Here is a 20,046-nt window from a genome sequence, read left to right as displayed (position 1 = left end):
TCAGCTAGGTTGGACAAGACCTTTACAAGCATCGGTCCAACCGTCACCCCAGGACTGCCAAGCCCACCACTAAGCCATGTCACTAAAGGCAAAGTGATCTCCCCTCAAGATCTCCCCTTATGCCTGCCCTGCATGACCTCCACGCAGCCACTCCTCATCTGCCCCGCCTAGTGGCCCACACTGTGTAGGTGTAGCTGCCACCCCTACCCCTCATGGCCCCCCCTCATGCCCCATGGCTGCCCCTGCTCTCCCCTCATGATCTCCCCTCACATCCTATGGCTGCCCTTGCTCCCTCCTCACAAATGCCACTCACTCCTTCTGCCACCCCTCTTCTCCCCTCACGATCTCTCCTCATGGCCACCATTCCTCTCTTCTCATGGCCACCCTTCCTCTTCCCTCGGAATCTCCTCCCATGGCCGCCCTTCCTCTCCCTTCACAATCTCCCCTCATGATCTCCCTCACAATCTCCCCTTGTGGCCGCCCTTCCTCTCTCCTCATGATCTTCGCTCATGACTGCCCTTCGTCTCCCCCAGTTCTGAGCAAAACATAACTTCCATTCCAAAACAAGCTGCATTTCTGGCACTAGGTGGTAGGAACGTCTTTCACACTCCACAGGTTTTGGTACACACTTTGGGAAAGTTAAGAAACAGTTGAAAGTACAAACCATTTCAACTGTACATTGGCTGGCTTCTTCGCTTATGAGAACTGCCATCTTCTACGATGTGTCTTAAATGCAGGCATACAAAACCTATGCAGTGTTTTCTCTGTTCTCATGAAAGATGTGGGTTTTCCTGTCTCTAACTCAACAGAACACAACTTGACTAATGAATTTTATTTCATATGAAAATGACCCAATGTACTGCACAGAAAACAGGATTCTTTAATAGAAATCCACACCTATGTTGAAGTAATTTTCCATAACCTAATTTTTACCACATTTTCAATACCTTTTTATCACCAGAACTGGGGGGCAAAATTAAATCCTTTCTCCATGAGTGAGATCCATGAGTGGAAACATGACAGAAAGGCCCTACAATGACAGAGCTAAACTGAATGCCCTCACACACCTACTGTTTATGTCCTCATTATCACTCAATCACAACAGAAAGGCAGTCTGCTTTTTCAGTTAAGTGCCTCTTTCCCTCAACTGGAAGCGTGGCTTGCCTAGGCAGCTTTTTATTGTTTTGCCCAATTTCCTAATGGAAAGCTCTTAATCAGTTTCCTAGTGAAGAGTGACCCCACTGAAAGCCTGGCAGTTCCCCATGGCTGGCAAGCTGTGGAAATGTGTACCATCAGGATAAGCAACACACAGGGCCTCACAGCTTGCTATCAGCCAATCTCAGCCTAATTCACTGGAAGGGCTGAGTGTTAAGCTACCAGTTTATTCCTCCTAAACCCAAAAGAAAGTCCGGCAGTGTTTCTTTTTATCCTGCAATATCTGCTTAGATTAGCAAACAAAACCACATGTTACAGAGCTCAAATGACAGCTACATCTGTGCAGCTCTGACAGACACACATGGCATCTAAGGCAGTCACAAGATGTTTTAACCCTGCTGGCACCATCTGTATCCCAAAACATTTGTTTCTTTTCAAAGCGCTATTTTTCAGTATGCGCCAAAGAGCAGTCAGGACTGTTTGTTCTGTTTCAATAAACACAGGTAAGATCTGCCTCCCTAAAACAACTTCAGGTGTAAATACATTACCACCACTCAAAACAAACAGCTATTAGGTACCCCAGCTACCCATTTTACTACTGTCATAGAAGTCTATATGAAGTGTGATGACAAGAAGGGGGTTTTGTCAATTAAACCTTATACTCAGACAGTGGCAGGGTGCCATGCTAGTCTTGATAATGGGAGTCACAAACCTAATGACTATTGACAGGTCTCTAGCTTGGCTCTGCATGGCAATTATCCTTTAAAACCACAGCACTCTTACCTGGTCCATCTACTGATGGACACTTCTTAGCTTCTTGCAAATTCAACATTAGGCTTCCACTGCAGTCTGACTACTGAATTACTTGTAGCAAATAATTTTTCACTCAAAAATGCAGCAAACACGAATAGTGAGAAAAAATTAACATCCAAGCATTAATGGCAATTCTCAGACACTAGGAAACCATACAACCACATCCCTCCAAAGAAGCCAGAAAGCACATGCCTTTGAGAAACAATGACTTGTGTTGCTAGTAAGCAGGTGACTATACTGCAAAATTTCATGTGAATGGGCACCAGTATTTTCTCCCTTAAAGAGAGATCTGTTAGGACCCTCAACTCATGACAACTGCGCTTGGATTACCACACTGAAGAACCCTGAGAGCCTAAAAGCCTCAAAGAAGCTTCAGTACTTTCCACAACCATGCCTTCCTTTGGACAACAAAATCCAAACAAAGCAGCTCCAGATCTCTGTGAACTAAATCAAGTTAACACCCAGTTTGCCAGCTAGTTAAGACATCAAAGTTGAAGGGTGAAAAAAGCCCATATATCTCAAAAGCTGTTTCTGTTTACAGCTATTGCTTACTGTGAGCTACTGTGGAAAAACTTATCTGCACAGTGACTGTTGAAAGCTTACCCTTTTTCTACTCAATTCAGGATATGATCAAAAGGCAGCCTGAACAGATTAGGATCATATGAAACTCAATACCTGAATTTTCTTAAAATCGCAAGTAAACTCTGGGAAGGGGATGGAAAGAATCAGGCCTACTGCTGACATTCCCAATTCATCTACTTCCAAAAAAGTGGTTTTATTATATGCATTAGAAAATTGGTTTAGCACTAATCAAAACCCAGCTATATCAAATCTTCCTCTATGTAAGAGAGCTCCAGTCACTGAGAGCTTGTTGAGAAAACAAGTGAAGGAAAAATGTATCAGCACTGCCTCCTGCTGCAATGCTTGCATACCTGATCTGCAACTCCAGACAGGCCAGGAAATATCAAATTATTCCTTCCCATTCTTTGCCAAGCTGCCAAACTCCCTGTTTACTGTTAGAAATTATATTAACAAGCCTAACTATAGCTCAGTCTTCCTGAGATTCTGAAGCGACCTGGTTTTCCCATTATATCCCACATGCAGGTAACTGAAAACTGTTTCCAAGCTTTGGTTATTAGCTATCTCACACAGTCAGAACTTACATCCAGCCCCATTGCTGGTGTGGTGCTTTGAAGCAAGGGCTTTGTCACTGTTATTTTGCCAGCTGTTGAGCCATTTCCAGCAGCTGAAGGCAATGCATTCACAGTATGTTTGTGAAGTGGTGTGGTCCCTCCAGTGACAGCAATGACTGGCTGGGAGGCAGGAAGCACCCCAGAGGCTTGGAGCTGTACGACAGTGGGCTGGGGGAGCACCACAGATTGACCTAGAACACAAGAACAAACAGGAGTGCTCAGCATATGAAATGGATTTGTATGTGAACAGTTTGCAGGGGAATACTTTATATATATACGTATAAAATATATGAGTATAAAATACATGATATACGAGCAGAAAGCTTTGCTTCCTCTCCTGTCCTGCACATTTATCTCAAGTTCAATTCTACCATGTTAATATACTCCACAGGCTAGGAGAAAAACAAAACAAACAAACAAAAAAACCCTAACACCGCCCCCCCCCCCGAAAATAAAGCAACCAAAAAAAAACCCCAAAAGCTCAAAAGTTTGCAGGGCTCTTCATTCATCCTGCAAACCGAACCCACATATAAAAGAGATTAAAAAAAAAAAAAAATCAGGCTCTCTCCCAAAAGCTCTTCAAAGTTAGTAAAAGCTGACACTTGCAAGAAGCATTACTCATTTCAGTACTGCTAACACTTGATGCACTTTGAGCCACTTTTTCAAAGAACTTAGTTAGCTTACATCAATCCTCCCTCTCCCTTTTGTTCATCCTTAACTTATTGCTGTACTGAACTGAAACCTTACTACACAGAAGTAAGTGTACATGCTTACAAACCAATTCAGAAACAGCATGGAGAAAGAAGATGAACAAGAACAAACAATGGAAGTTACACTTTCGAAAGACAAGTTACACCTCCAATTCACACTAAGACAAGACAAATTTTTTAAAAAAATGTCTTATGTAAGAAATTTTATACACAAGTTGAACAGAGCTTAAAGAAAAGCAAGTGGAAAAAATTAGGTAATTTTAACAGAGTTTGAAATAGAATTAGAAACTCAGTTCCAAGAAATTTCAGTCCAACAACTACATGTAACTCAAGCAAGTGCTCCAGTAATATTTTGTTGTCTGACAACACACAGACATGTCTCTAATCCTCTGAAACAGGATGACCTCCTCGCCAGCTTTCAGAAACAGCACGTTCCAGCTGATCATTCCAATCAATATGCATAATGTATTACAGCATTTACCCACCTTTCTGGAAGGTGACAAATGAAGTAATTCACCTAGCACCAAGATCTTTTACATACAAGGTGTAGGATGAGATCTTTTTTTTGCAGAGATAATCTCAAAGACATCTAAGTCAGTACCATCCTATTAAGAACATCAGATAGTGAATTTTAGATTTCAACATTTTTTTCAGGCACAAAGTATGTGATGCTCTAAGATCATGCCTTCTTCCTCCAGCTTTTACAAAAATGACTATAAAAATACCATTCCACATGCTCCCTTGAAGATAATGGCATATTTCAAACTGGTAGCTCCAACTTGTCATGCGCAGGGAATTTTGATAAATGAAGATCCTTATGTTTTTTGTTATGGAAGCAGCACAACAGAATTTTTAAACACAGCAGCAGTTAAAGTAAATACATGGCATGGAAATACTTTCCCAAAAGTATTTCCTCTATAGTGCCTCACAGAAACTATGCTCCTGATTTTTCTTCAGGAAAAAGGAGAAGCTAGTCTTCACAGTACTATACTTATGTCCAAGAAATCCATATTCATAACATTCCTTATTTTAGACAGTTTTTTATCAGCTGGAACATCAGAAGGAATAAGAATTAGGTCATGATGACTGTGTTGACCTGTGTTTTAAGCAGTCTAACAATCTTAGGAATGTTGTAACAAAATGTCAGCTGCTACAGCTTTGGCTTAACTCCTGCTGGATGAGCAATTAGTAATGAAGACAAATTTTTCACTATTTCACTAATTTCTAGATACAGGCTCTTAGGTATTTGCCTCCTTTTCATTTCACACCTCAGTGCCTGTATGTTAACCACAAGCCATCAGCTGGTGAAAATGAGCAAGTACATCTAACAATTTCAGCAATGCAACTGCCTTAGCTGAAGAGTAGAATAGTGCTTTAGATTCAGAAATGAGGCTCAAGCTACTTCAAAAAATCTGTTACAGGGCAACAGGAGGAATGAAGAATTATCAGTGGACGGGAAATCACTTGCTTCTTGTTATCATAAGCTTACAGCTATAAACAACTTTTCTAACCTCTGACATGATTCTCAACTTTTAGCAGATTTTGCTTTTAGCAGATTTCACAACATCCTAGATAATGCTGTTTGGCACGATAAAAAGCCATAAACTCATGTTACCACCATTCTGTGGCAGAATTTCATGTGTGTAAAAAAAAAAAAAAAAAGGTTTATCATACCTCCCCAACTTACAAGTTTCATTCAAGCCACCCTGATTCTACTACATCTTCCTTTGATTACAATAAAATAGCACTGCAATCGCCTTATGCACCACTTGCCATCACAAGCAGAGAAGAGAAGAGGGCCTACAGGGATCTTTCAAAATGAGCAGTTTCATCTCCACATGTACCAGTGCTCAGCATAGCCTGTTTTGCTATACTGTCCTCCGTTCCACATAATGCTCAGATGAATGCTTGTTTCTCACTGGACTATGCGAGAGGAATAAGGCCATCTTCTCAGTCAAAGCTTTTTCAGCAAAGCATGTTAGGACCCCCCTGTTTTACTCATATCCCTCCTATTTCACCTGCCACACTTAACCATTCTAACAACCATCCCAAACATAGTTTTTGCCCCAAGACCGGGCTCAAGACAATTCACCTACCTTTAGGAGGTGCTGGCTGGACATTAACAACTGGCTGATGTTTTGGCAGTGGCACAAGTGTGGGAAGAGTCTGAATAATTATGGTTTTAGCTGGGATGCCAACATTAGCCTGAGCTTCAGGTACAGCAGGCAAAAGGGGTTTGGGTTGTATCAAAGGCCTGGACACTGTCTGACTACACCTCTTGAGGGTCCTTGCAGAGTTATTTGCTAGGAAAGAAAAAGGGTCAGAGTTGGACCAGAAGATATATAGAACTCAAGCAGTAATAACATGACTTTTGGTATGTTCTTTTTTTTACTCATCTATAATATTTGTTAAATCCAGACATATATGGTCACAAATCCAAGTCACAAATGACAGGATATACAGGATACATAATGGGTCTGTTAGTTAAAGATTCATATGCAAGACAATATACATACTATCTACGGAATCAAAGTAACTTAATCTCATACCAGACCGAGAAGTGATGCTGATAACAGGCTTCTTCCCTCCATCTTCTTCAGGTGATGCAGGGCTTCTGCAACTCTTGCTGTAGAGAGAGACTGGAGACATCTGGGAGCTACTGCTGAAGTCCACATCATCCTGCAGACAGAAATTGTATGAAATTAATGCTTCAGAAACACCTGAAAGTGTCTACTAGCAGTTCAGAACATAACTGCCTTTTATAACATCTGTGCTGCTGCTGCAGCAAAGAGAAGAAAGGTTTTGTTCTGCAGGTTTATTCTGATCAAAGCTAAGTACTACAGAAAAGCAAACAAGTAGCTCTCCTTATCAGCAGTATGATGGGAAGCAAAGGTCAGCAACTGCTAGACTCAGAAGCCTTTAGAAGGCATATTGTTTGGCAACCAGGCCAATAAACACAGCTGAGGAAATAGAACTGAACATGCTCTTTTTAGAACGGGTCTCTAGAAGACAGGAAAACCAAAACATAGCTGAAGGAAATTTGCTTTTGCAAAGGTTAGAAAAATAAGCTGTTTCCTCTTATGCCATGAAGTTGTTCAGACAGTTAAATCACTGGGCTTTTTGTTTGTCACAGCTGGTTTTGAATGACTGATGCTGTTTGTGTTACATGGAAGTTTCTGCATACAGGCACATTCTGCACTGGAGAGTCCAAAGATGATGGAGAAGGGACCGAACAATTTGAAGCGGCTGGTGATAAGGGTTCTGTCTTCACGCTTGCATCTGCAAGAGGCAGATAAAGAAATTTTACCGTACAAATTTTTAGCAATGGGAGATCAGTGAAAAACACACGGCCCTATATCAGCTATTTAATACCTGAAGCAAGGCACAGCAGAAAACATAGCAAGATTAAAGATACTAAACAGCTTAGCTTGTAGGGCAGTCCTCACCAGTTGTATCCATCCTACATAAACACATCATGATTTCTTATCACAGAGATAAATGCTATAGGGTATGAAATAGTTTCAACAAGTTACCAATATTCTTAAATTGTAACAGCTCACCCTTGTGGGATGGAGGGGAATAGTCACACTTGCAAAATACAGAGGTTAATTACCTGTAAAAGCATGGCCTGTAATATTCCAAAGGTCTGAGTCCCAAGACATCAAATCCAAATCAAAATGAAAGTTATAGAGATCATTTTCCTGGAACGACAGTTCAGAAAAAGAAAGAATACAAAAAGGCAATACAAGTTGAAGCTACCATCCATTATGTTCACATTCTTACAGCTCTGGAAAACAACACAACTATCACTTCAGTTGCCTTAAAGCACACAGAGATAAAAGCCCTTAAGGAGGCAATTCTCAGCTGGAATACACAAGACAAGGCCATCGTAGATACATAAGAAAGAAGAATGTAATTTTAAGACTATCACTAATTATTGTACTGTTATCAGTAATTTGTAAAGCAAAAGTTCCAAGTCTAGTCATTGAATCATCTCATACATAGCACAAGTTTTACCAACTTGTTCCCACCCTCCCCTTCATCTGCATCCCATCACATCTCAAAGCACTTCATAAGCAAAAGCACCAGCAACAGCAGGAAGAGCCACAAGCCCTGATTCGCTCAGCACCTAATGAACAGCACATATTAGGTCTCCCTATACTTGAATAAACTGACATCATAACCTTCTAAAGCCAGGGACACCAGTTTCCTTTTCCATCAGAAGGTGATGGGGGAAAGACTAAAATCACGTTATACATATTCTTTATTGAATGACCTTTACGACAATGATAGAAATGCTCCATCAGCATTTCTTCTGCTGATGTGTCTGTAAGCCTCAGTTCCCTACTCAAATAGGACATTTTTATGAGCTCTTGCATGAAAAATACAAATATCACGTACTCAACTTATACAAATACACAGCAAATATCTTATCACTAAAAACTATCCTGCAAATGTACCTTTCCTTACACTCTCAACTTGCCTTGTAAAGGGAGGCTCAGAAAGGCACAGACTGCATGGATATTAGTTTCACACTAGTGTGAAGAGAAAGCATATCAGGGTGCATTTACAGGGAGAATGACCAAAAGCCATAGCCCAAGCTGGGCAATAAGAGCACATGGGTAACTAAAGCTGACTTGGAAATACTTATCCATTTTACAGTCAAGGAGTTCTCACATTTTGTCCAACACCTAGCTCTAGAACCTGTAAGAATGATCTTAGCATCTGAGGTTTATGTTGGATAACGCAGGGGTTGTGCTGGATGTGGGTTAGGACACGGTGAGCAAAGGAAAGGCAGTGGAACAACACAGAGAGGAGAATCCATGCTCTGGGACAGAAAAAGCAGTAGGTACAATCAGACAGTGAAAAACATGGGGATGAATGCGTAAGGTTGCAAGCAAAGTTTTAGGAGAAAACCCTACGATAGACAAGAAAACAAGAAGCTGTCATACAAGCAAGGTGATAAAGCACAGCACTGCTGGATGCAGGCGTAGCATTTCAATGCTTCTCCATATGTCTCCTTTCACACAACCCAGAAACGTTCTCCCCACTAGCTCTGCCTTCATTAGGTCAGTGACAATACAGCTCTCCCAACTCAGCACCTCAAACTTTCACCTTTAAACCTGGCTTTTAGATCTCTAGCCTTGACACAGACAGTTTATTAAGGCACTGATTACTCAGCACCTCCACATCTAACGCACGGGTGAACAGCCTGCCCGCCACCGGCAGAGAGCGAGTGTCTCCTGCCAATGGGTGCCGTGACACCCGCACTGCTGCTCCTCGCCGCCCCCCAGTCCGCAGCCGATAGTGCGGGTAGCCAGGCCTCCCGCCGCCACCGTCCGATACTCACGTCGGGCTCGTCCCTCAGGGCCCGCCGCGGCTCCGCGGGACCCAGTAGCTCACTCAGCTCCTCGCCCAGCACCGCCTCTGCGGGAGAGACAACAGCCTCAGCGCCGACCCGCCCAGGGGCTCCCCACCTCCCGGCCCCCTACCCCCACAGCCGCCCTCACCCCAGTCGAGACCGCTCCCCGGGGCCGACAGCAGCCCCGCAGGCTCCCACTCGGCCTCAGCCACCGCCGCCATCGCTTCCGTCTTCCTCCCGAAACACACGTCTGCTTCCGGCAGCGCCGCGCCGCGCCCCGCCCCTCCCCGCCCCTCCCCTCCCCTCCCCGCCCGGCCCCTCCTCTCCTACGGCGGCCGCCCAGGGACACGCGGCTGCGGTACCGGCCCACCCGCGCGCAGGCGCACAGACGGTTTCTTAGGCGCAGCAGTTTATTGAGGCCTCACTGGCACAAGCCCGTCGCTAGAACCATGAACGGCGGGAGCAGGGAGGCAGCTCCGTCAGGGGACGGACCCGGCCCAGGCCTGGCCCCAGAGGGCGGCCAGCGGCCCCGGTGCTGGTGCACGTCTTTGCGGGGAGGCAGCGCCTGTGTGTGTGTGTGTGTGTGTGTGTGTGTGTGTGTGTGTGTGCGCGCACGCAACGGGGGTGCCGCTTCCACGGGCAGCGCAGGTCGGGACTGCAGGCAAAGACACGAAGCCCTTCTAGGCCCTGGCAGCAGCTCCTGCTGGGTCTGCGGCGCTGGGGAACACGGTGGGGTTTGGTCCGGGCCAGGCTGGAAGCACAGGGGGGAGAGAGCCCTTGGTACACCACCAAAAGCACCGTGCCTCCCCTTTCCCCACTTGAGGGATGTCCACACTTGGGAGCACCCCAGCCAGGAGGATAGCTGCCGAGGTGGATTTTCCACAAGTGACTCCGCAGAAGCAGCAGCACTTCCAGCCCACTGCAGGAGCACAGGGTGCTATATGCATCTTGTTAGCGCTCACCTTACAGGTTGGCATCATAGGCTGCATTGGTGAAGATGCCAGGCGAGCCTAGGTCACTGAAAGACAAACACAAGGATGTCACCTTCGGGGAGGGTGCAGGGGTGTGAAGGGCAGGGGTTTGAACAGGCCTATCAGCCCTGTATATAAAAACAGCCTCACACAGGTAGTTTGGAGTGAGAGCTGGTTGAGAGCAGAGTGGCTGCAGGGCTGTAATGGGCACAGAGCAGAGCCATCCTCCTCCAGAGCACAACTCTCACCTGGTAGGGTTCAAGAGCTTCTTCTTCTCCTCTGATAATGGTGTTGAAATGTCCACAGGGATAGAGCAGATGGAAACAAAACAGATCTCTTTAGTGAAGGACATGAGAAGCTGCAGCAGCAGCATCTGAAATTGAACTGAGTTTTACATGTGTGGGATGAAGCAAGGGTGGGGTGCTGAAGCACTTCCCTTCTTCCCCTTCATAGTGAAGGTGTTTTTCTGGCTTTCCCCTCTAGACGTGGTTGCTGACGCTTTCAGCTGGATAAATTGCCAAGAAGCCAACCAACTTGAAGCAAGTAAGACAAGTGGATTGAGGCAGTCACACTGTTAAACTCTTCTGATCATCCCACCCTCCCCTGGGACTCTGTAACCAACTTCCCTGGGAGCCCCCACTCAAAGTGACAGTGGGCTGCAGGAGGTGTTTCCTTACCTCTGTCACTGAGCCGCTTGGCTATGAGGGCAATGAGCATCCCAGAGAGCATGACACCAGCTACCGCCAGAGCTGTGCCACTGCTGTAGGCCAGGACTTGCTTTAAGAAGAGGGCACCATCCTCTAAAACGGATCCACAGACCCAGAGGTTAGAAAGTTGTCGGAAAGATTTCACAGTACCCAAGCTGCTAGGGTGCCCCCAACAATATTCAAGGTGTGCTGCAGGAAGCTGAACCCCCCACACTGCTTGAGGAGCATGGAGTCCCACCATACCTGCACAGACAGGGGGTTGCCTAGTCCAGTTCCCTGTGACTGCACACCAGAGCACCTCTGCTCCCATCCGAACAAACCCCTCCTCACAGGAAAAGGTGCACGTGGAGTTGTATGTGAAATTCCCATACATGTGAGAGCAGCTCAGGTGACTTCTGCTGGGGGGGTCCAGCTCCGGGCAGCTGATGGCTGGTGATAGAGAACAGCAGCAGCATCAGTAGGACAGGACAGATATTAGTGGGATGGGGACATGTGCGCTGGGGAGGTAGGGGATGAGCTGCCATGGACTGGGGTGCTAAGGGGAATTTGATGCTGAGGAAAGTCTGCTACAACAAAATCTACCTTTGCATTGTGGAGTTTCGCCAGTCCAGGTCCCCATGGCCGTGCACTTGTGGCTCTCCAGCCCCATCAGTGCAAACCCCATCTGGCAGGAGAAGACACACGTGGAGCCAAAAGCAAAATCCCCATGGAGGTGGGAGCAGTTCAGCTCTCCCCAGACTGGAGCATGGAGCTCTGGGCAGGTGATGGCTGCAGGGATAGAGATGCATTTCAAGCAGGAGCCTGGGAACTACAAGGCTAAACTGTTGGGATGAAAGGACCAAGATATCCAAGAACATCCTAGGATCAACCCAAGGCCTGTGACACCTTGAGCAGCAACTCTACCTTCACAGTGTGGGGAGTCCCCAGTCCAGGTCCCCATGGCTGTGCACGCAAGGCTTTCTGGCCCCATCAGTGTAAACCCTGTCTGGCAGGAGAAGGCACATGTGGAGCCGAAGGTGAAGTTCCCATGGAGGTGGGAGCAGTTCAGCTTTCCTTGGTCTGGAGCACTGAGCAGTGGGCAGGCAACAGCTGCAGGGTGAATAAGCATACTGCAAGCAGGAGCTTGGGAACAATGACACTGAACTGTTAGGATAACAGGACCAAGACCCCCTAGAACATCCTAGGGTTAACCCAAGGCACGTGACACCTTGAGCACTAACTGTACCTTCACAGTGTGGGGCATCCCCAGTCCAGGTTCCTGTGGCCGTGCACTCACGGCTCTCTGGCCCCATCAGTGCAAACCCCATCTGGCAGGAGAAGACACACGTGGAGCCAAAAGCAAAGTCCCCATGGAGGTGGGAGCAGTTCAACTCTCCCCGATCTGGAGCACTGAGCACTGGGCAGGTGATGGCTGCAGAGTAAATAGGCACACTTCAAGTAGGAGCCTGTGGACTATGATGCTAAACTGTTGGAGTAAGACATCCAAGACACCAGAGAACATCCTATGGTTACCCCAAGGCCTGTGACACATCGAGTAGCAACACTACCTTTGCACCGTGGAGTGTTCCCAGTCCAGGTCCCCATGGCTGTGCACTCACGGCTCTCTGGCCCCATCAGTGCAAACCCCGTCTGGCAGGAGAAGAGACACGTGGAGCCAAAGGCGAAGTCTCCATGGACGTGGGAGCAGTTCAGCTCTCCCCGGTCTGAAGCACTGAGCACCGGGCAGGTGATGGCTGTAGGGACAGAGGTACATTCCAAGCAGGAGCTTGGGGACTGGGAGACTAAACAGTTGGGAGAAAGTGGTTGGGGTGATGCTAGAATGTTTGCCAAGATTATTGACACCCTGAGCTCTAGCAGCAGCAATACCTGCACATCTTGGGGCATTCCCAGTCCAGGTCCCTGTAGCTGTGCAGTTCCGGGTCTCTGGCCCCATCAGTGCAAACCCTGTCTGGCAGGAAAAGGCACACGTGGAGCTGAAGGCGAAGTCCCCATGGAGGTGGGAGCAGTTCAGCTCTCCCCACTCTGGAGCATGGAGCTCTGGGCAGATGATGGCTGCAGGGATAGAGATGCATTTCAAGCAGGAGCCTGGGAACTACAAGGCTCAACTACTGGGATAAGAGGACCAAGATACCCAAGAATATCCTAGGATGTTACAGGATAACAACCTAGGATAACAACCCAAGGCCTGTGACACCTTAATTTTACCTTTGCAGCTTGGGGCATCCCCAGTCCAGGTCCCCGTGGCCATGCACTCACGGCTCTTCAACCCCATCAGTGTAAACCCTGCCTGGCAGGAGAAGGCACATGTGGAGCCGAAGGTGAAGTCCCCATGGAGGTGGGAGCAGTTCAGCTCTCCCCAGTCTGGAGCACTGAGCACTGGGCAGGTGATGGCTGCAGAGTAAAAATGCACACTTCAAGCAGAAGCTTGGGGACTGAGAGACTAAACTGCAGGGATCAAGAGGCTGGGGAACATCCTATGGTTACCCCAAGACCAATCACATCCTGAGCTCTAGCAGCAACTCTACCTTCACAGTGTGGGGTATCCCCAGTCCAGGTTCCTGTGGCTATACACTCGCGGCTTTCCGACCCCATCAGTGCAAATCCTGTCTGGCAGGAGAAGGCACACGTGGAGCCAAAGGCGAAGTCCCCGTGGAGGTGGGAGCAGTTCAGCTCTCCCCAGTCTGGAGCACTGAGCACTGGGCAGGTGATGGCTGCAGTGGGAGAGCAGGTCTCAGAGACAGGATAGATGAGGTTAAATCTAGGGATTAGGGCTGATTCCCAATCAAACAAAACCAAATCTATTGTGAAATGTCTTTGATTTACCTTTCTCACCCAGACAAGTTTTACCTCTTTAAAAACAGTAGCAGTGTAGCTGGTACTATGATTTTTCTGCCATATGATTTCCTGGGGGAAAAATTGCTGTCCTGCCAGAGACCTGTTTATCCCATGCACTATCCCTGGTCACAGCCCCCGGGATGAAGGCCTGCAGCTGCTGCAGTCCTACTCGGTGACACAGGAAAGTGGAGCAGGGCTCTCACATTCCCCAAAAAATCTCAGCACCTCTGTGTGACACCTGGCGGCAAACCCTCAAGCCACTGGCGTGAAGAACTTCCCTACCCCTGAAGCATAACGTAACATGGCTTTCTGTCCTTTGTGGCTTCCTGCTTGCTCTGTCCCTCCCATGTTATACCTAATCTTATCTCACAGATCCTCAACCCCACTCAGTGTGGCCCAGTCTTGCCCTTCCCGAGGCAGTGGGACAGCAGCCCCTCTTTGTTCCTCTCTGAGGACTCCCAAGATGCAGAGCACCTTCCAAGGTGGATTGGAGTGGGCTTGGCAAGACGGAAATAGTGCCAGCAGAGTGATGGAGGTGCCAAGATGCCGTTCTGCCCATGTGTTTGGTGCACACAGGGTGCTGGCACCTGGGTGGGATTGAGCATAGTGAGCAAGAGCATTGGGACAGCCAGGGAGAGCAGGGGGCTTACCCAGAGCTCACAGCCACTCTGCCAATCACAGCCTCATTGGGAAACTGCTTCCCACATGTGTCACCAGAAGGTACTTCCTTGATGGGTAAGGGGCCCAGTGAGCCCCTGCTTGCCACTGGGCATGCAGGGCTGGCCCCCTGAAAGTATCAATGCCACATCCCTGAGACCCCCAGCTGCTGGCAGGCCATACCTGTGCACATGGGAGTGTCTGCTGACCACTTCTGGGAAGCCAGGCACCGCAGGGTGCTTGCCCCTTGCTGTTCAAACCCTTCCTGGCATTCAAACACACAGGTGGAGTTGTAGCTGAAGCGTCCATAGGGATGGCTGCAGTTCATTTGCACTCCCTTGGGGTCGAGCTCAGTGCACTGCACAACTGGGAGAGACAAAGCACCGGCAGCCTGTTAGGAGCACAAATGAACTTGCCCACTTTGCTGCCAGGCTCAGGCTCTCCGGGAGGGAGGGAGGGATGGGGATGGATGGCTCACCATCCTCACACTCATGACCATGGAAGCCAGGGTAGCACTCGCAGCGGTAGCTCCCGATGGTCTCCACACACTTGCCACGCTGGCTGCACGGGAAGGGCTGGCAGGAGGCTGTGCACACAGAGGACAGTCATCAGAAGCCACTGGCCACCCTGCTGAGGTCCCCAGCCCACCTGATCCACGATCCCCCCAGCTCACCCCGGTAGCACAGTGCTTTTTTCCTCCGGTTGCAGGGCTCATCATTCCACTTGCCAGACTCAAACAGCCGCTTGATGTAGATCTCCACACAGTCCTGGTTGGAGCGGCGATTGTTGGGCTCCCCAGCTGCCCAGTTCTCTGCCTCCTTTGTCAGCGCCTTCTTAGTGCCCACCCAGGTCCAGGTGCCACTCAGTTTGCGGATGCCGATCCAGTAGTAGCGCCCATAGAAGGGCAGGCTCTTGTTGAGGTACTCAATCTCCTGCTTGTTCTGGATCGCCACCAGGTCAGTGAAGAAGGTCTGGCAGTAGTTCCTGGCCTGCTCCCATGTGTAGTCCCCTTGGTCACTGTAGTGGTATGTCCAGGCACTCACCTCCAGTTGTGTTATCGTGCCTGTGAGAATTGATGAGGTCCAGGACTGACACAGAAAGGATGGAAGCTAGGTCGGGAACTGAGTCCCTTGGCATATGAGGGTGGGCTAGGCCAAGAGATGCCAATGGCCAGCTGGGTGAGGGGATGTGTCAATGGGACGAGTGTGGGTGAGAATGGAAATGTGGGTGGATCAGGCATGGCAGAAGGAGCTGAGGTGAGACTGAGGAGGATGGCACAGAGATGAGGAAGGTGGGGGAGATGAGGTGAAAGCTGAGACAGAGGGCAGCATAGGATGGGGTAGGCAGAGCACAGGTAGCAGAAGAGCCCCAAGCGAAGATGGCAACCTCTCCTCCAGGACAAGAAATGAAAGCCCAACCCCACAGCCCTGCTCCCCTGCCCACAAAGGTTTCCCAAAGGGCAAAACCCAATATCAAGATGGTTCTTTAAACACAGTTCCTTCTTCAAGCACAGAGGTATACCACTTTGGTTTTCTTTCTTTACACTTCTACACAAGAGTCAACTTGGAGCAAGGCAGAGCAACAAGCATGCCCTCACCCCCAAAAGCACTTAGATCCCAACCTACTAATCTGAGTCAGAGATAGTCTGAAGAATCATGTAAAATTCAGTATTGCAAAATAACATCTTGCAAAAGTCAAGTTCACATCCTGGTCATGGCCACCAGGCAAGACAAAGCCACACCCAGAAGTGAACCCACACCCAGAAGTGAAGAGCACCCTGCTCTTACTTACAGCGTTTCACACCACAGCTTGATGCAATCAAAGGGTTTAGCCACAAAAAAGCTTCCTCCCACCTCCACAGAAGCAGGTATCTCCACAATTGCAAAAAACGATATGGGAATCCTATCTCCATTTAGCAGAAAGTGAGATGGGGATCAGAGTTTGCTCCAAACAACTGGCCTGGGGAACCCTGTGCCTCAAGAAAGCATATCAAACTGTGGTCGTGCATGCAGAGGTCTGGACATCGCAGATTAGATGTAAATGTAGGGGTTTCTGAGTCTAATTAGGTCTCTGGTTTGGTCAATTATGTTTTTTCTAAGCAAAATTCCCATAATTTGTCTGGTTTTCCTTGTGAAGAGCAAACTATCCACTTTGTTGAAAACAACCAAAGCTGAGGAAATGGTGGCCTTCAGCTACAGCCCTCCACCACTTGGGAGTTTGGGGCTGCAGGAGAGAAGCCCAGGGCACTTCCTGGGAAACTGCTCCAACCTCAGCTCCCACCACCTACCTCCTGGCCCTTGCTACCCTCCCAGCACAGCTTAGGGCAGCTGCCCTGCTACCCTCACACACTCCAGCCCCAAACCAAGAAGGACCAAGGGAGCCCATCTGCTGCATGCCCATTCTTCACATGCTCTCCTACCTCTTTCCTCCAGCTCCACCAGCAACACCCTCTCTGTAGCAAAACTCATCCCCACTCCTTCCACACAGCCTTGTGTTACCTCTCCCTGCTCACTTGGAGCTGAACCCCAGGTGGGTGCTGTTTGCCTGCATTTCCATCCCCAGGCAGATGCAGCGCCCTCCCAGCCCAGAAAGATCCAGCCCTGGGCTGGCAGCCATGGGGGTTGTGAGTGATGACCTCCCAAAATAATACTGTTGCCCTTCTTCAATTTCCTGGGCTTGCAGGCTCCCTGGCAGTAGAGTCATACTGAGCAGCTGGAGAGTGGCTTACCCCATGCAATGGCAGCGATGCCCAGGTAGCAGATGCCATGAGAGCTCAGAGCCCATGTCCTTCCAGCAGACCGCAGTCCCGGAGCAGTGCCCTGCATGTCAGGGAGAGAGGTATGAGCATGCATGGGGGCTTACGGGCGGGGCTGTGCATCCACACCCCTGCCAGGTAGTCCTGGTAGCCACATGGGTACGTTGCTTATGCTGGCTCACACAGAGGCACGCTGTGTGCAGGTACTGCTATGCTGTAGAATGGGCCTCTCTAGTGAGGCACAGTGCCGGCGCTGTGCCTATAGCACAGCTGGACAGTGGGGGAGCCCATCTGCAGTTCACTCCTGGGGAGCCCCTAAGTACAGGGCATACTCTCCCCACACACCAAGGGCTGGCATCTGCCTCCAGCAGTAGCACCATTTCCTGGCAGTATCCACCTATAGCCCTGCCCTCCCCTAATTCCCTTTTTTAAGCAGACCCCAACACATCCCCAAGGAAAAGAGAAGGACTTACCATGTCAGCACCACAGACACGCCTTGCCCAGCTGCTGGCAGTGCCAGGCGCATCTGCCCCTCTGCGGGCAGTGGTGCTCACACTTCCTCCAAGTGTGCAGAGCATTGCTCCCTGCTCTTGTCTTCTTCCCCTCCCACCCCAGCCCTGCTGCCAACCCGCATCCTGCCCTGCACTCCCGCCTCCCCCAGCACAGGGCTCTCCCACCTGCAGAGACCCCGCTCCCAGCCTGAAGCCAGAGAGGAGCAGCAGGGTCAGCCCTGGCTGCAGCCCTGGCAGGACTCAGCTCAATGTCTGCCCCATGGCACAGGAGCTGGGTGCATCCCCAAGGGGACATGACAGCCACAGGAGCAGACAGACAACAAGCTGGGCTTGCCCAAGCCCCCCAGGAGGTGGAGAAGGGTCCCCCAGGAAGGGTCCAGCCCGTGGTGCCCAGGGCACTGAGACCTCTCTAACCCACCAAGTCCATGTTTCTTCACAGGTGTTTGGAGGACAGAGGAGGGATGAGCTGTGATGAGCTCCCACGTGGGCTAAGTGGGAGCGTGGCTCACAGCCTGCCAGCTCCTGTGCTGGATGCTCTCCTTGCTTGCAGGCTTTTTCCTCTGGCTGTGAAGCTTCATATACCATTTATAAATGGTTACTTACACAATGAATTTTCCCATCTTTGCCTTTAAGTCTTTATGAGAAAGTTCCAAGAACATGCCAGAGGAATTTCCCAGGAGTTGTTAACATCCTTTAGGAACTTCCACTGGTGCTTCAGGAACATGCCTCATTGTGTCCACCTCCCGTTGGATCACTCTTGAATCATCATAAATCTTTCCTTACCCCATTCTGTTTTTAAGTTAAATTGACTTGGCAGGTTTTCTGCAGGAATTACTCTGCTCTCTTCCAGTTAAAGCCAAAGTGTGAGCCATGCAAGTCACATGCATTTTCCAGTTCCATAGAAATTGATGCTGCTCCACTGGGACTCATGCTAGACAAAAGCAGGAACCCATCCCACAAAAGCTGTAACCCACTACGATGACTTTATACCTGGCCAATGTAAATGAATCTTGGTTCCTGTCTCTGGGTATTTTCCTTGCAAAAATGTTCAATTTTACTGTAATTGTCTACTTTTATGGAATTGCTGAGGATGAGCCTGTGTGTCCAGTAATCCAGGAGCACTCACTTTCTAGCAGCTCATGTACAGAGGGTACAGTTACAGCTAGGAAAGAAGCAGATGGGCAGGCAAAGAAGCTAAAGGGCCACTGCTGGGGCAGGAGAGCAACTCCAGATGCTGAGAGTCACCTGAGGAGGGTTGAAACTGTCTCTCCTAATGGTGTGAGACCTGCTGCGAGTCAGAGAGGTGCTCATAGGTGTATGGCCCTGGGAGGCAGCAGGCTGTGCCCCTGCCAGTTTCACTTCTGCTGCAACTCAGGATGGTAGGGCAGAGCAGTAGGAATAAAATATTCCCACCTTTATTTTTGTAGCTACAAATAGTTTCTGGTATTGTTTGAAAAACAGAATCAGAGTGGATGAGACCTAGAGGCTGCCACCACAAAAACACAGCCAAGTTCAAAGTTCTTTGTGGGGACAGGTGCCCTGTGCCCACAGGTGCCTGGGCTCAGAGAGCGGTTCCTGCACAGCAGGTTGCTTTGCAGGTAGTCAAAAAAGGTACACTTTGTGGGAGGGAGAGAAGGCCTGAATTAGCTTTATAGCTCTGCTGGAGCTGGGTGATCACCAAGAGCCCTTTCACATCTTGGGTGTTTTCCAAGGCTCAGACCCCCAGGAAGGATTCAGGATGCTGCAGGAATCTACAATGGAAATATGCTTCCTTTGCTATGCCCTGGTCCTGAGCCATAGACAGAGGTGATGATCCCTCTCACGGGAGAGCCCTGCTGTAGGCAGTATATGTGGGGAGGGGGCATGGGTGCCCTTCCCATCTACAAACCACTGCCAGCGGTTGGGCAACCCACCCGCAGGCTGTGACTGCAGGGCTGGCCAGGGGAAAGTGGCTCAGCTGCTGCAGCTATCGCTGCCCACCCAGGCTGATGCTCTGTGCCCTCTCAGCATGCTCAGCCGTGCTGCAGCAGGGTCTCACGGGCAGGGCAGGGTGCGATGCTTGCAGGAGTACCCAGACAGCACTGGGGGCACCCAGGTGTGGCTGGGACCATTGGTGCCAGGGGCTGTACGTGCTGTGTGGGGAGGTGGCACTGGCCCTAGCTCCTGCAGAGCTCCAGGGGCAAGTCCAGGCTGTGCCCCACAGTGTGTCCCCAGGGAGTGCCCAGAACCTGGTGCAGTGAGACCCTGGGGCACACATCACCACCATGCTACACACTCATACCGCCCCCCCCCCCCCAAACCCCTCCCCCATGCAGAGGCACCCTTGTTTTTGGCAGAGGCTCCAGCCCCACTGTTCACGTCCTTGTGCAATGTCCC

General features: G+C 49.2%; 2 protein-coding genes across 8 annotated transcripts in view; both read right to left on the bottom strand.

Moving 5' to 3' along the window:
- Nucleotides 1–9,511, bottom strand: part of ATF6 (activating transcription factor 6) — a 74,372-nt gene extending 64,861 nt beyond the window's left edge. For 2 of the 3 annotated variants that reach the window (XM_061451778.1, XM_061451779.1), the window contains exons 1-7: nucleotides 9,382–9,469; nucleotides 9,222–9,298; nucleotides 7,485–7,572; nucleotides 7,056–7,150; nucleotides 6,421–6,550; nucleotides 5,968–6,174; nucleotides 3,132–3,352 (exon numbers count right to left, since the gene is read on the bottom strand). In XM_061451778.1, the coding sequence (XP_061307762.1) occupies nucleotides 3,132–3,352; nucleotides 5,968–6,174; nucleotides 6,421–6,550; nucleotides 7,056–7,150; nucleotides 7,485–7,572; nucleotides 9,222–9,298; nucleotides 9,382–9,454 (891 nt within the window). In that variant the 5' untranslated portion in view covers nucleotides 9,455–9,469. Of the gene's footprint in view, nucleotides 1–3,131; nucleotides 3,353–5,967; nucleotides 6,175–6,420; nucleotides 6,551–7,055; nucleotides 7,151–7,484; nucleotides 7,573–9,221; nucleotides 9,299–9,381 lie in introns of all 3 variants that reach the window. The other variant, XM_061451777.1, reaches the window with a different exon arrangement.
- Nucleotides 9,512–9,632: 121 nt separating this feature from the next.
- LOC133268531 (P-selectin-like) lies at nucleotides 9,633–18,086 on the bottom strand. Of its 5 annotated transcripts, XM_061451771.1 has the most exons (17): nucleotides 17,632–18,071; nucleotides 17,132–17,222; nucleotides 15,077–15,466; nucleotides 14,882–14,989; nucleotides 14,587–14,769; nucleotides 13,437–13,622; nucleotides 13,117–13,302; nucleotides 12,778–12,963; nucleotides 12,459–12,644; nucleotides 12,137–12,322; nucleotides 11,815–12,000; nucleotides 11,494–11,679; nucleotides 11,155–11,340; nucleotides 10,882–11,004; nucleotides 10,453–10,483; nucleotides 10,196–10,251; nucleotides 9,634–9,984 (listed from the first exon to the last, which is right to left on the bottom strand). In XM_061451771.1, the coding sequence occupies exons 1-16, from the start codon at nucleotides 17,734–17,736 to the stop codon at nucleotides 10,197–10,199; spliced, it is 2,574 nt and encodes an 857-aa protein (XP_061307755.1). In that variant the 5' UTR covers nucleotides 17,737–18,071; the 3' UTR covers nucleotides 9,634–9,984; nucleotide 10,196. The 5 variants fall into 5 exon arrangements, with proteins under 5 accessions (XP_061307758.1, XP_061307756.1, XP_061307759.1 ...); XM_061451774.1 differs by lacking the exon at nucleotides 11,815–12,000 and having other exon boundaries at nucleotides 9,633–9,984; nucleotides 17,632–18,086; XM_061451772.1 differs by lacking the exon at nucleotides 12,459–12,644 and having other exon boundaries at nucleotides 9,633–9,984; nucleotides 17,632–18,081.
- Nucleotides 18,087–20,046: the final 1,960 nt, after the last annotated feature.

The sequence above is a fragment of the Pezoporus flaviventris genome, unplaced genomic scaffold, assembly GCF_033815535.1.
Source record: "Pezoporus flaviventris isolate CSIRO_AGI_PZ_B2104156 unplaced genomic scaffold, CSIRO_AGI_Pfla_v1 ptg000013l, whole genome shotgun sequence".
NCBI classification, from domain to species: domain Eukaryota; kingdom Metazoa; phylum Chordata; class Aves; order Psittaciformes; family Psittacidae; genus Pezoporus; species Pezoporus flaviventris.
This window is presented reverse-complemented; position numbering and strand designations above follow the sequence as displayed.

Coding starts and splice junctions, on each gene's coding strand:
- LOC133268531 (XM_061451771.1), bottom strand. CDS start 17,736: ATGCTCTGCACACTTGGAGGAAGTGTGAGCACCACTGCCCGCAGAGGG. Junction 15,467..17,131: donor CATCGCTGCCATTGCATGGG/GTAAGCCACTCT, acceptor CAATTCTCACAG/GCACGATAACACAACTGGAG. Junction 11,680..11,814: donor GGACTCCCCACACTGTGAAG/GTAGAGTTGCTG, acceptor CTATCCCTGCAG/CCATCACCTGCCCAGAGCTC.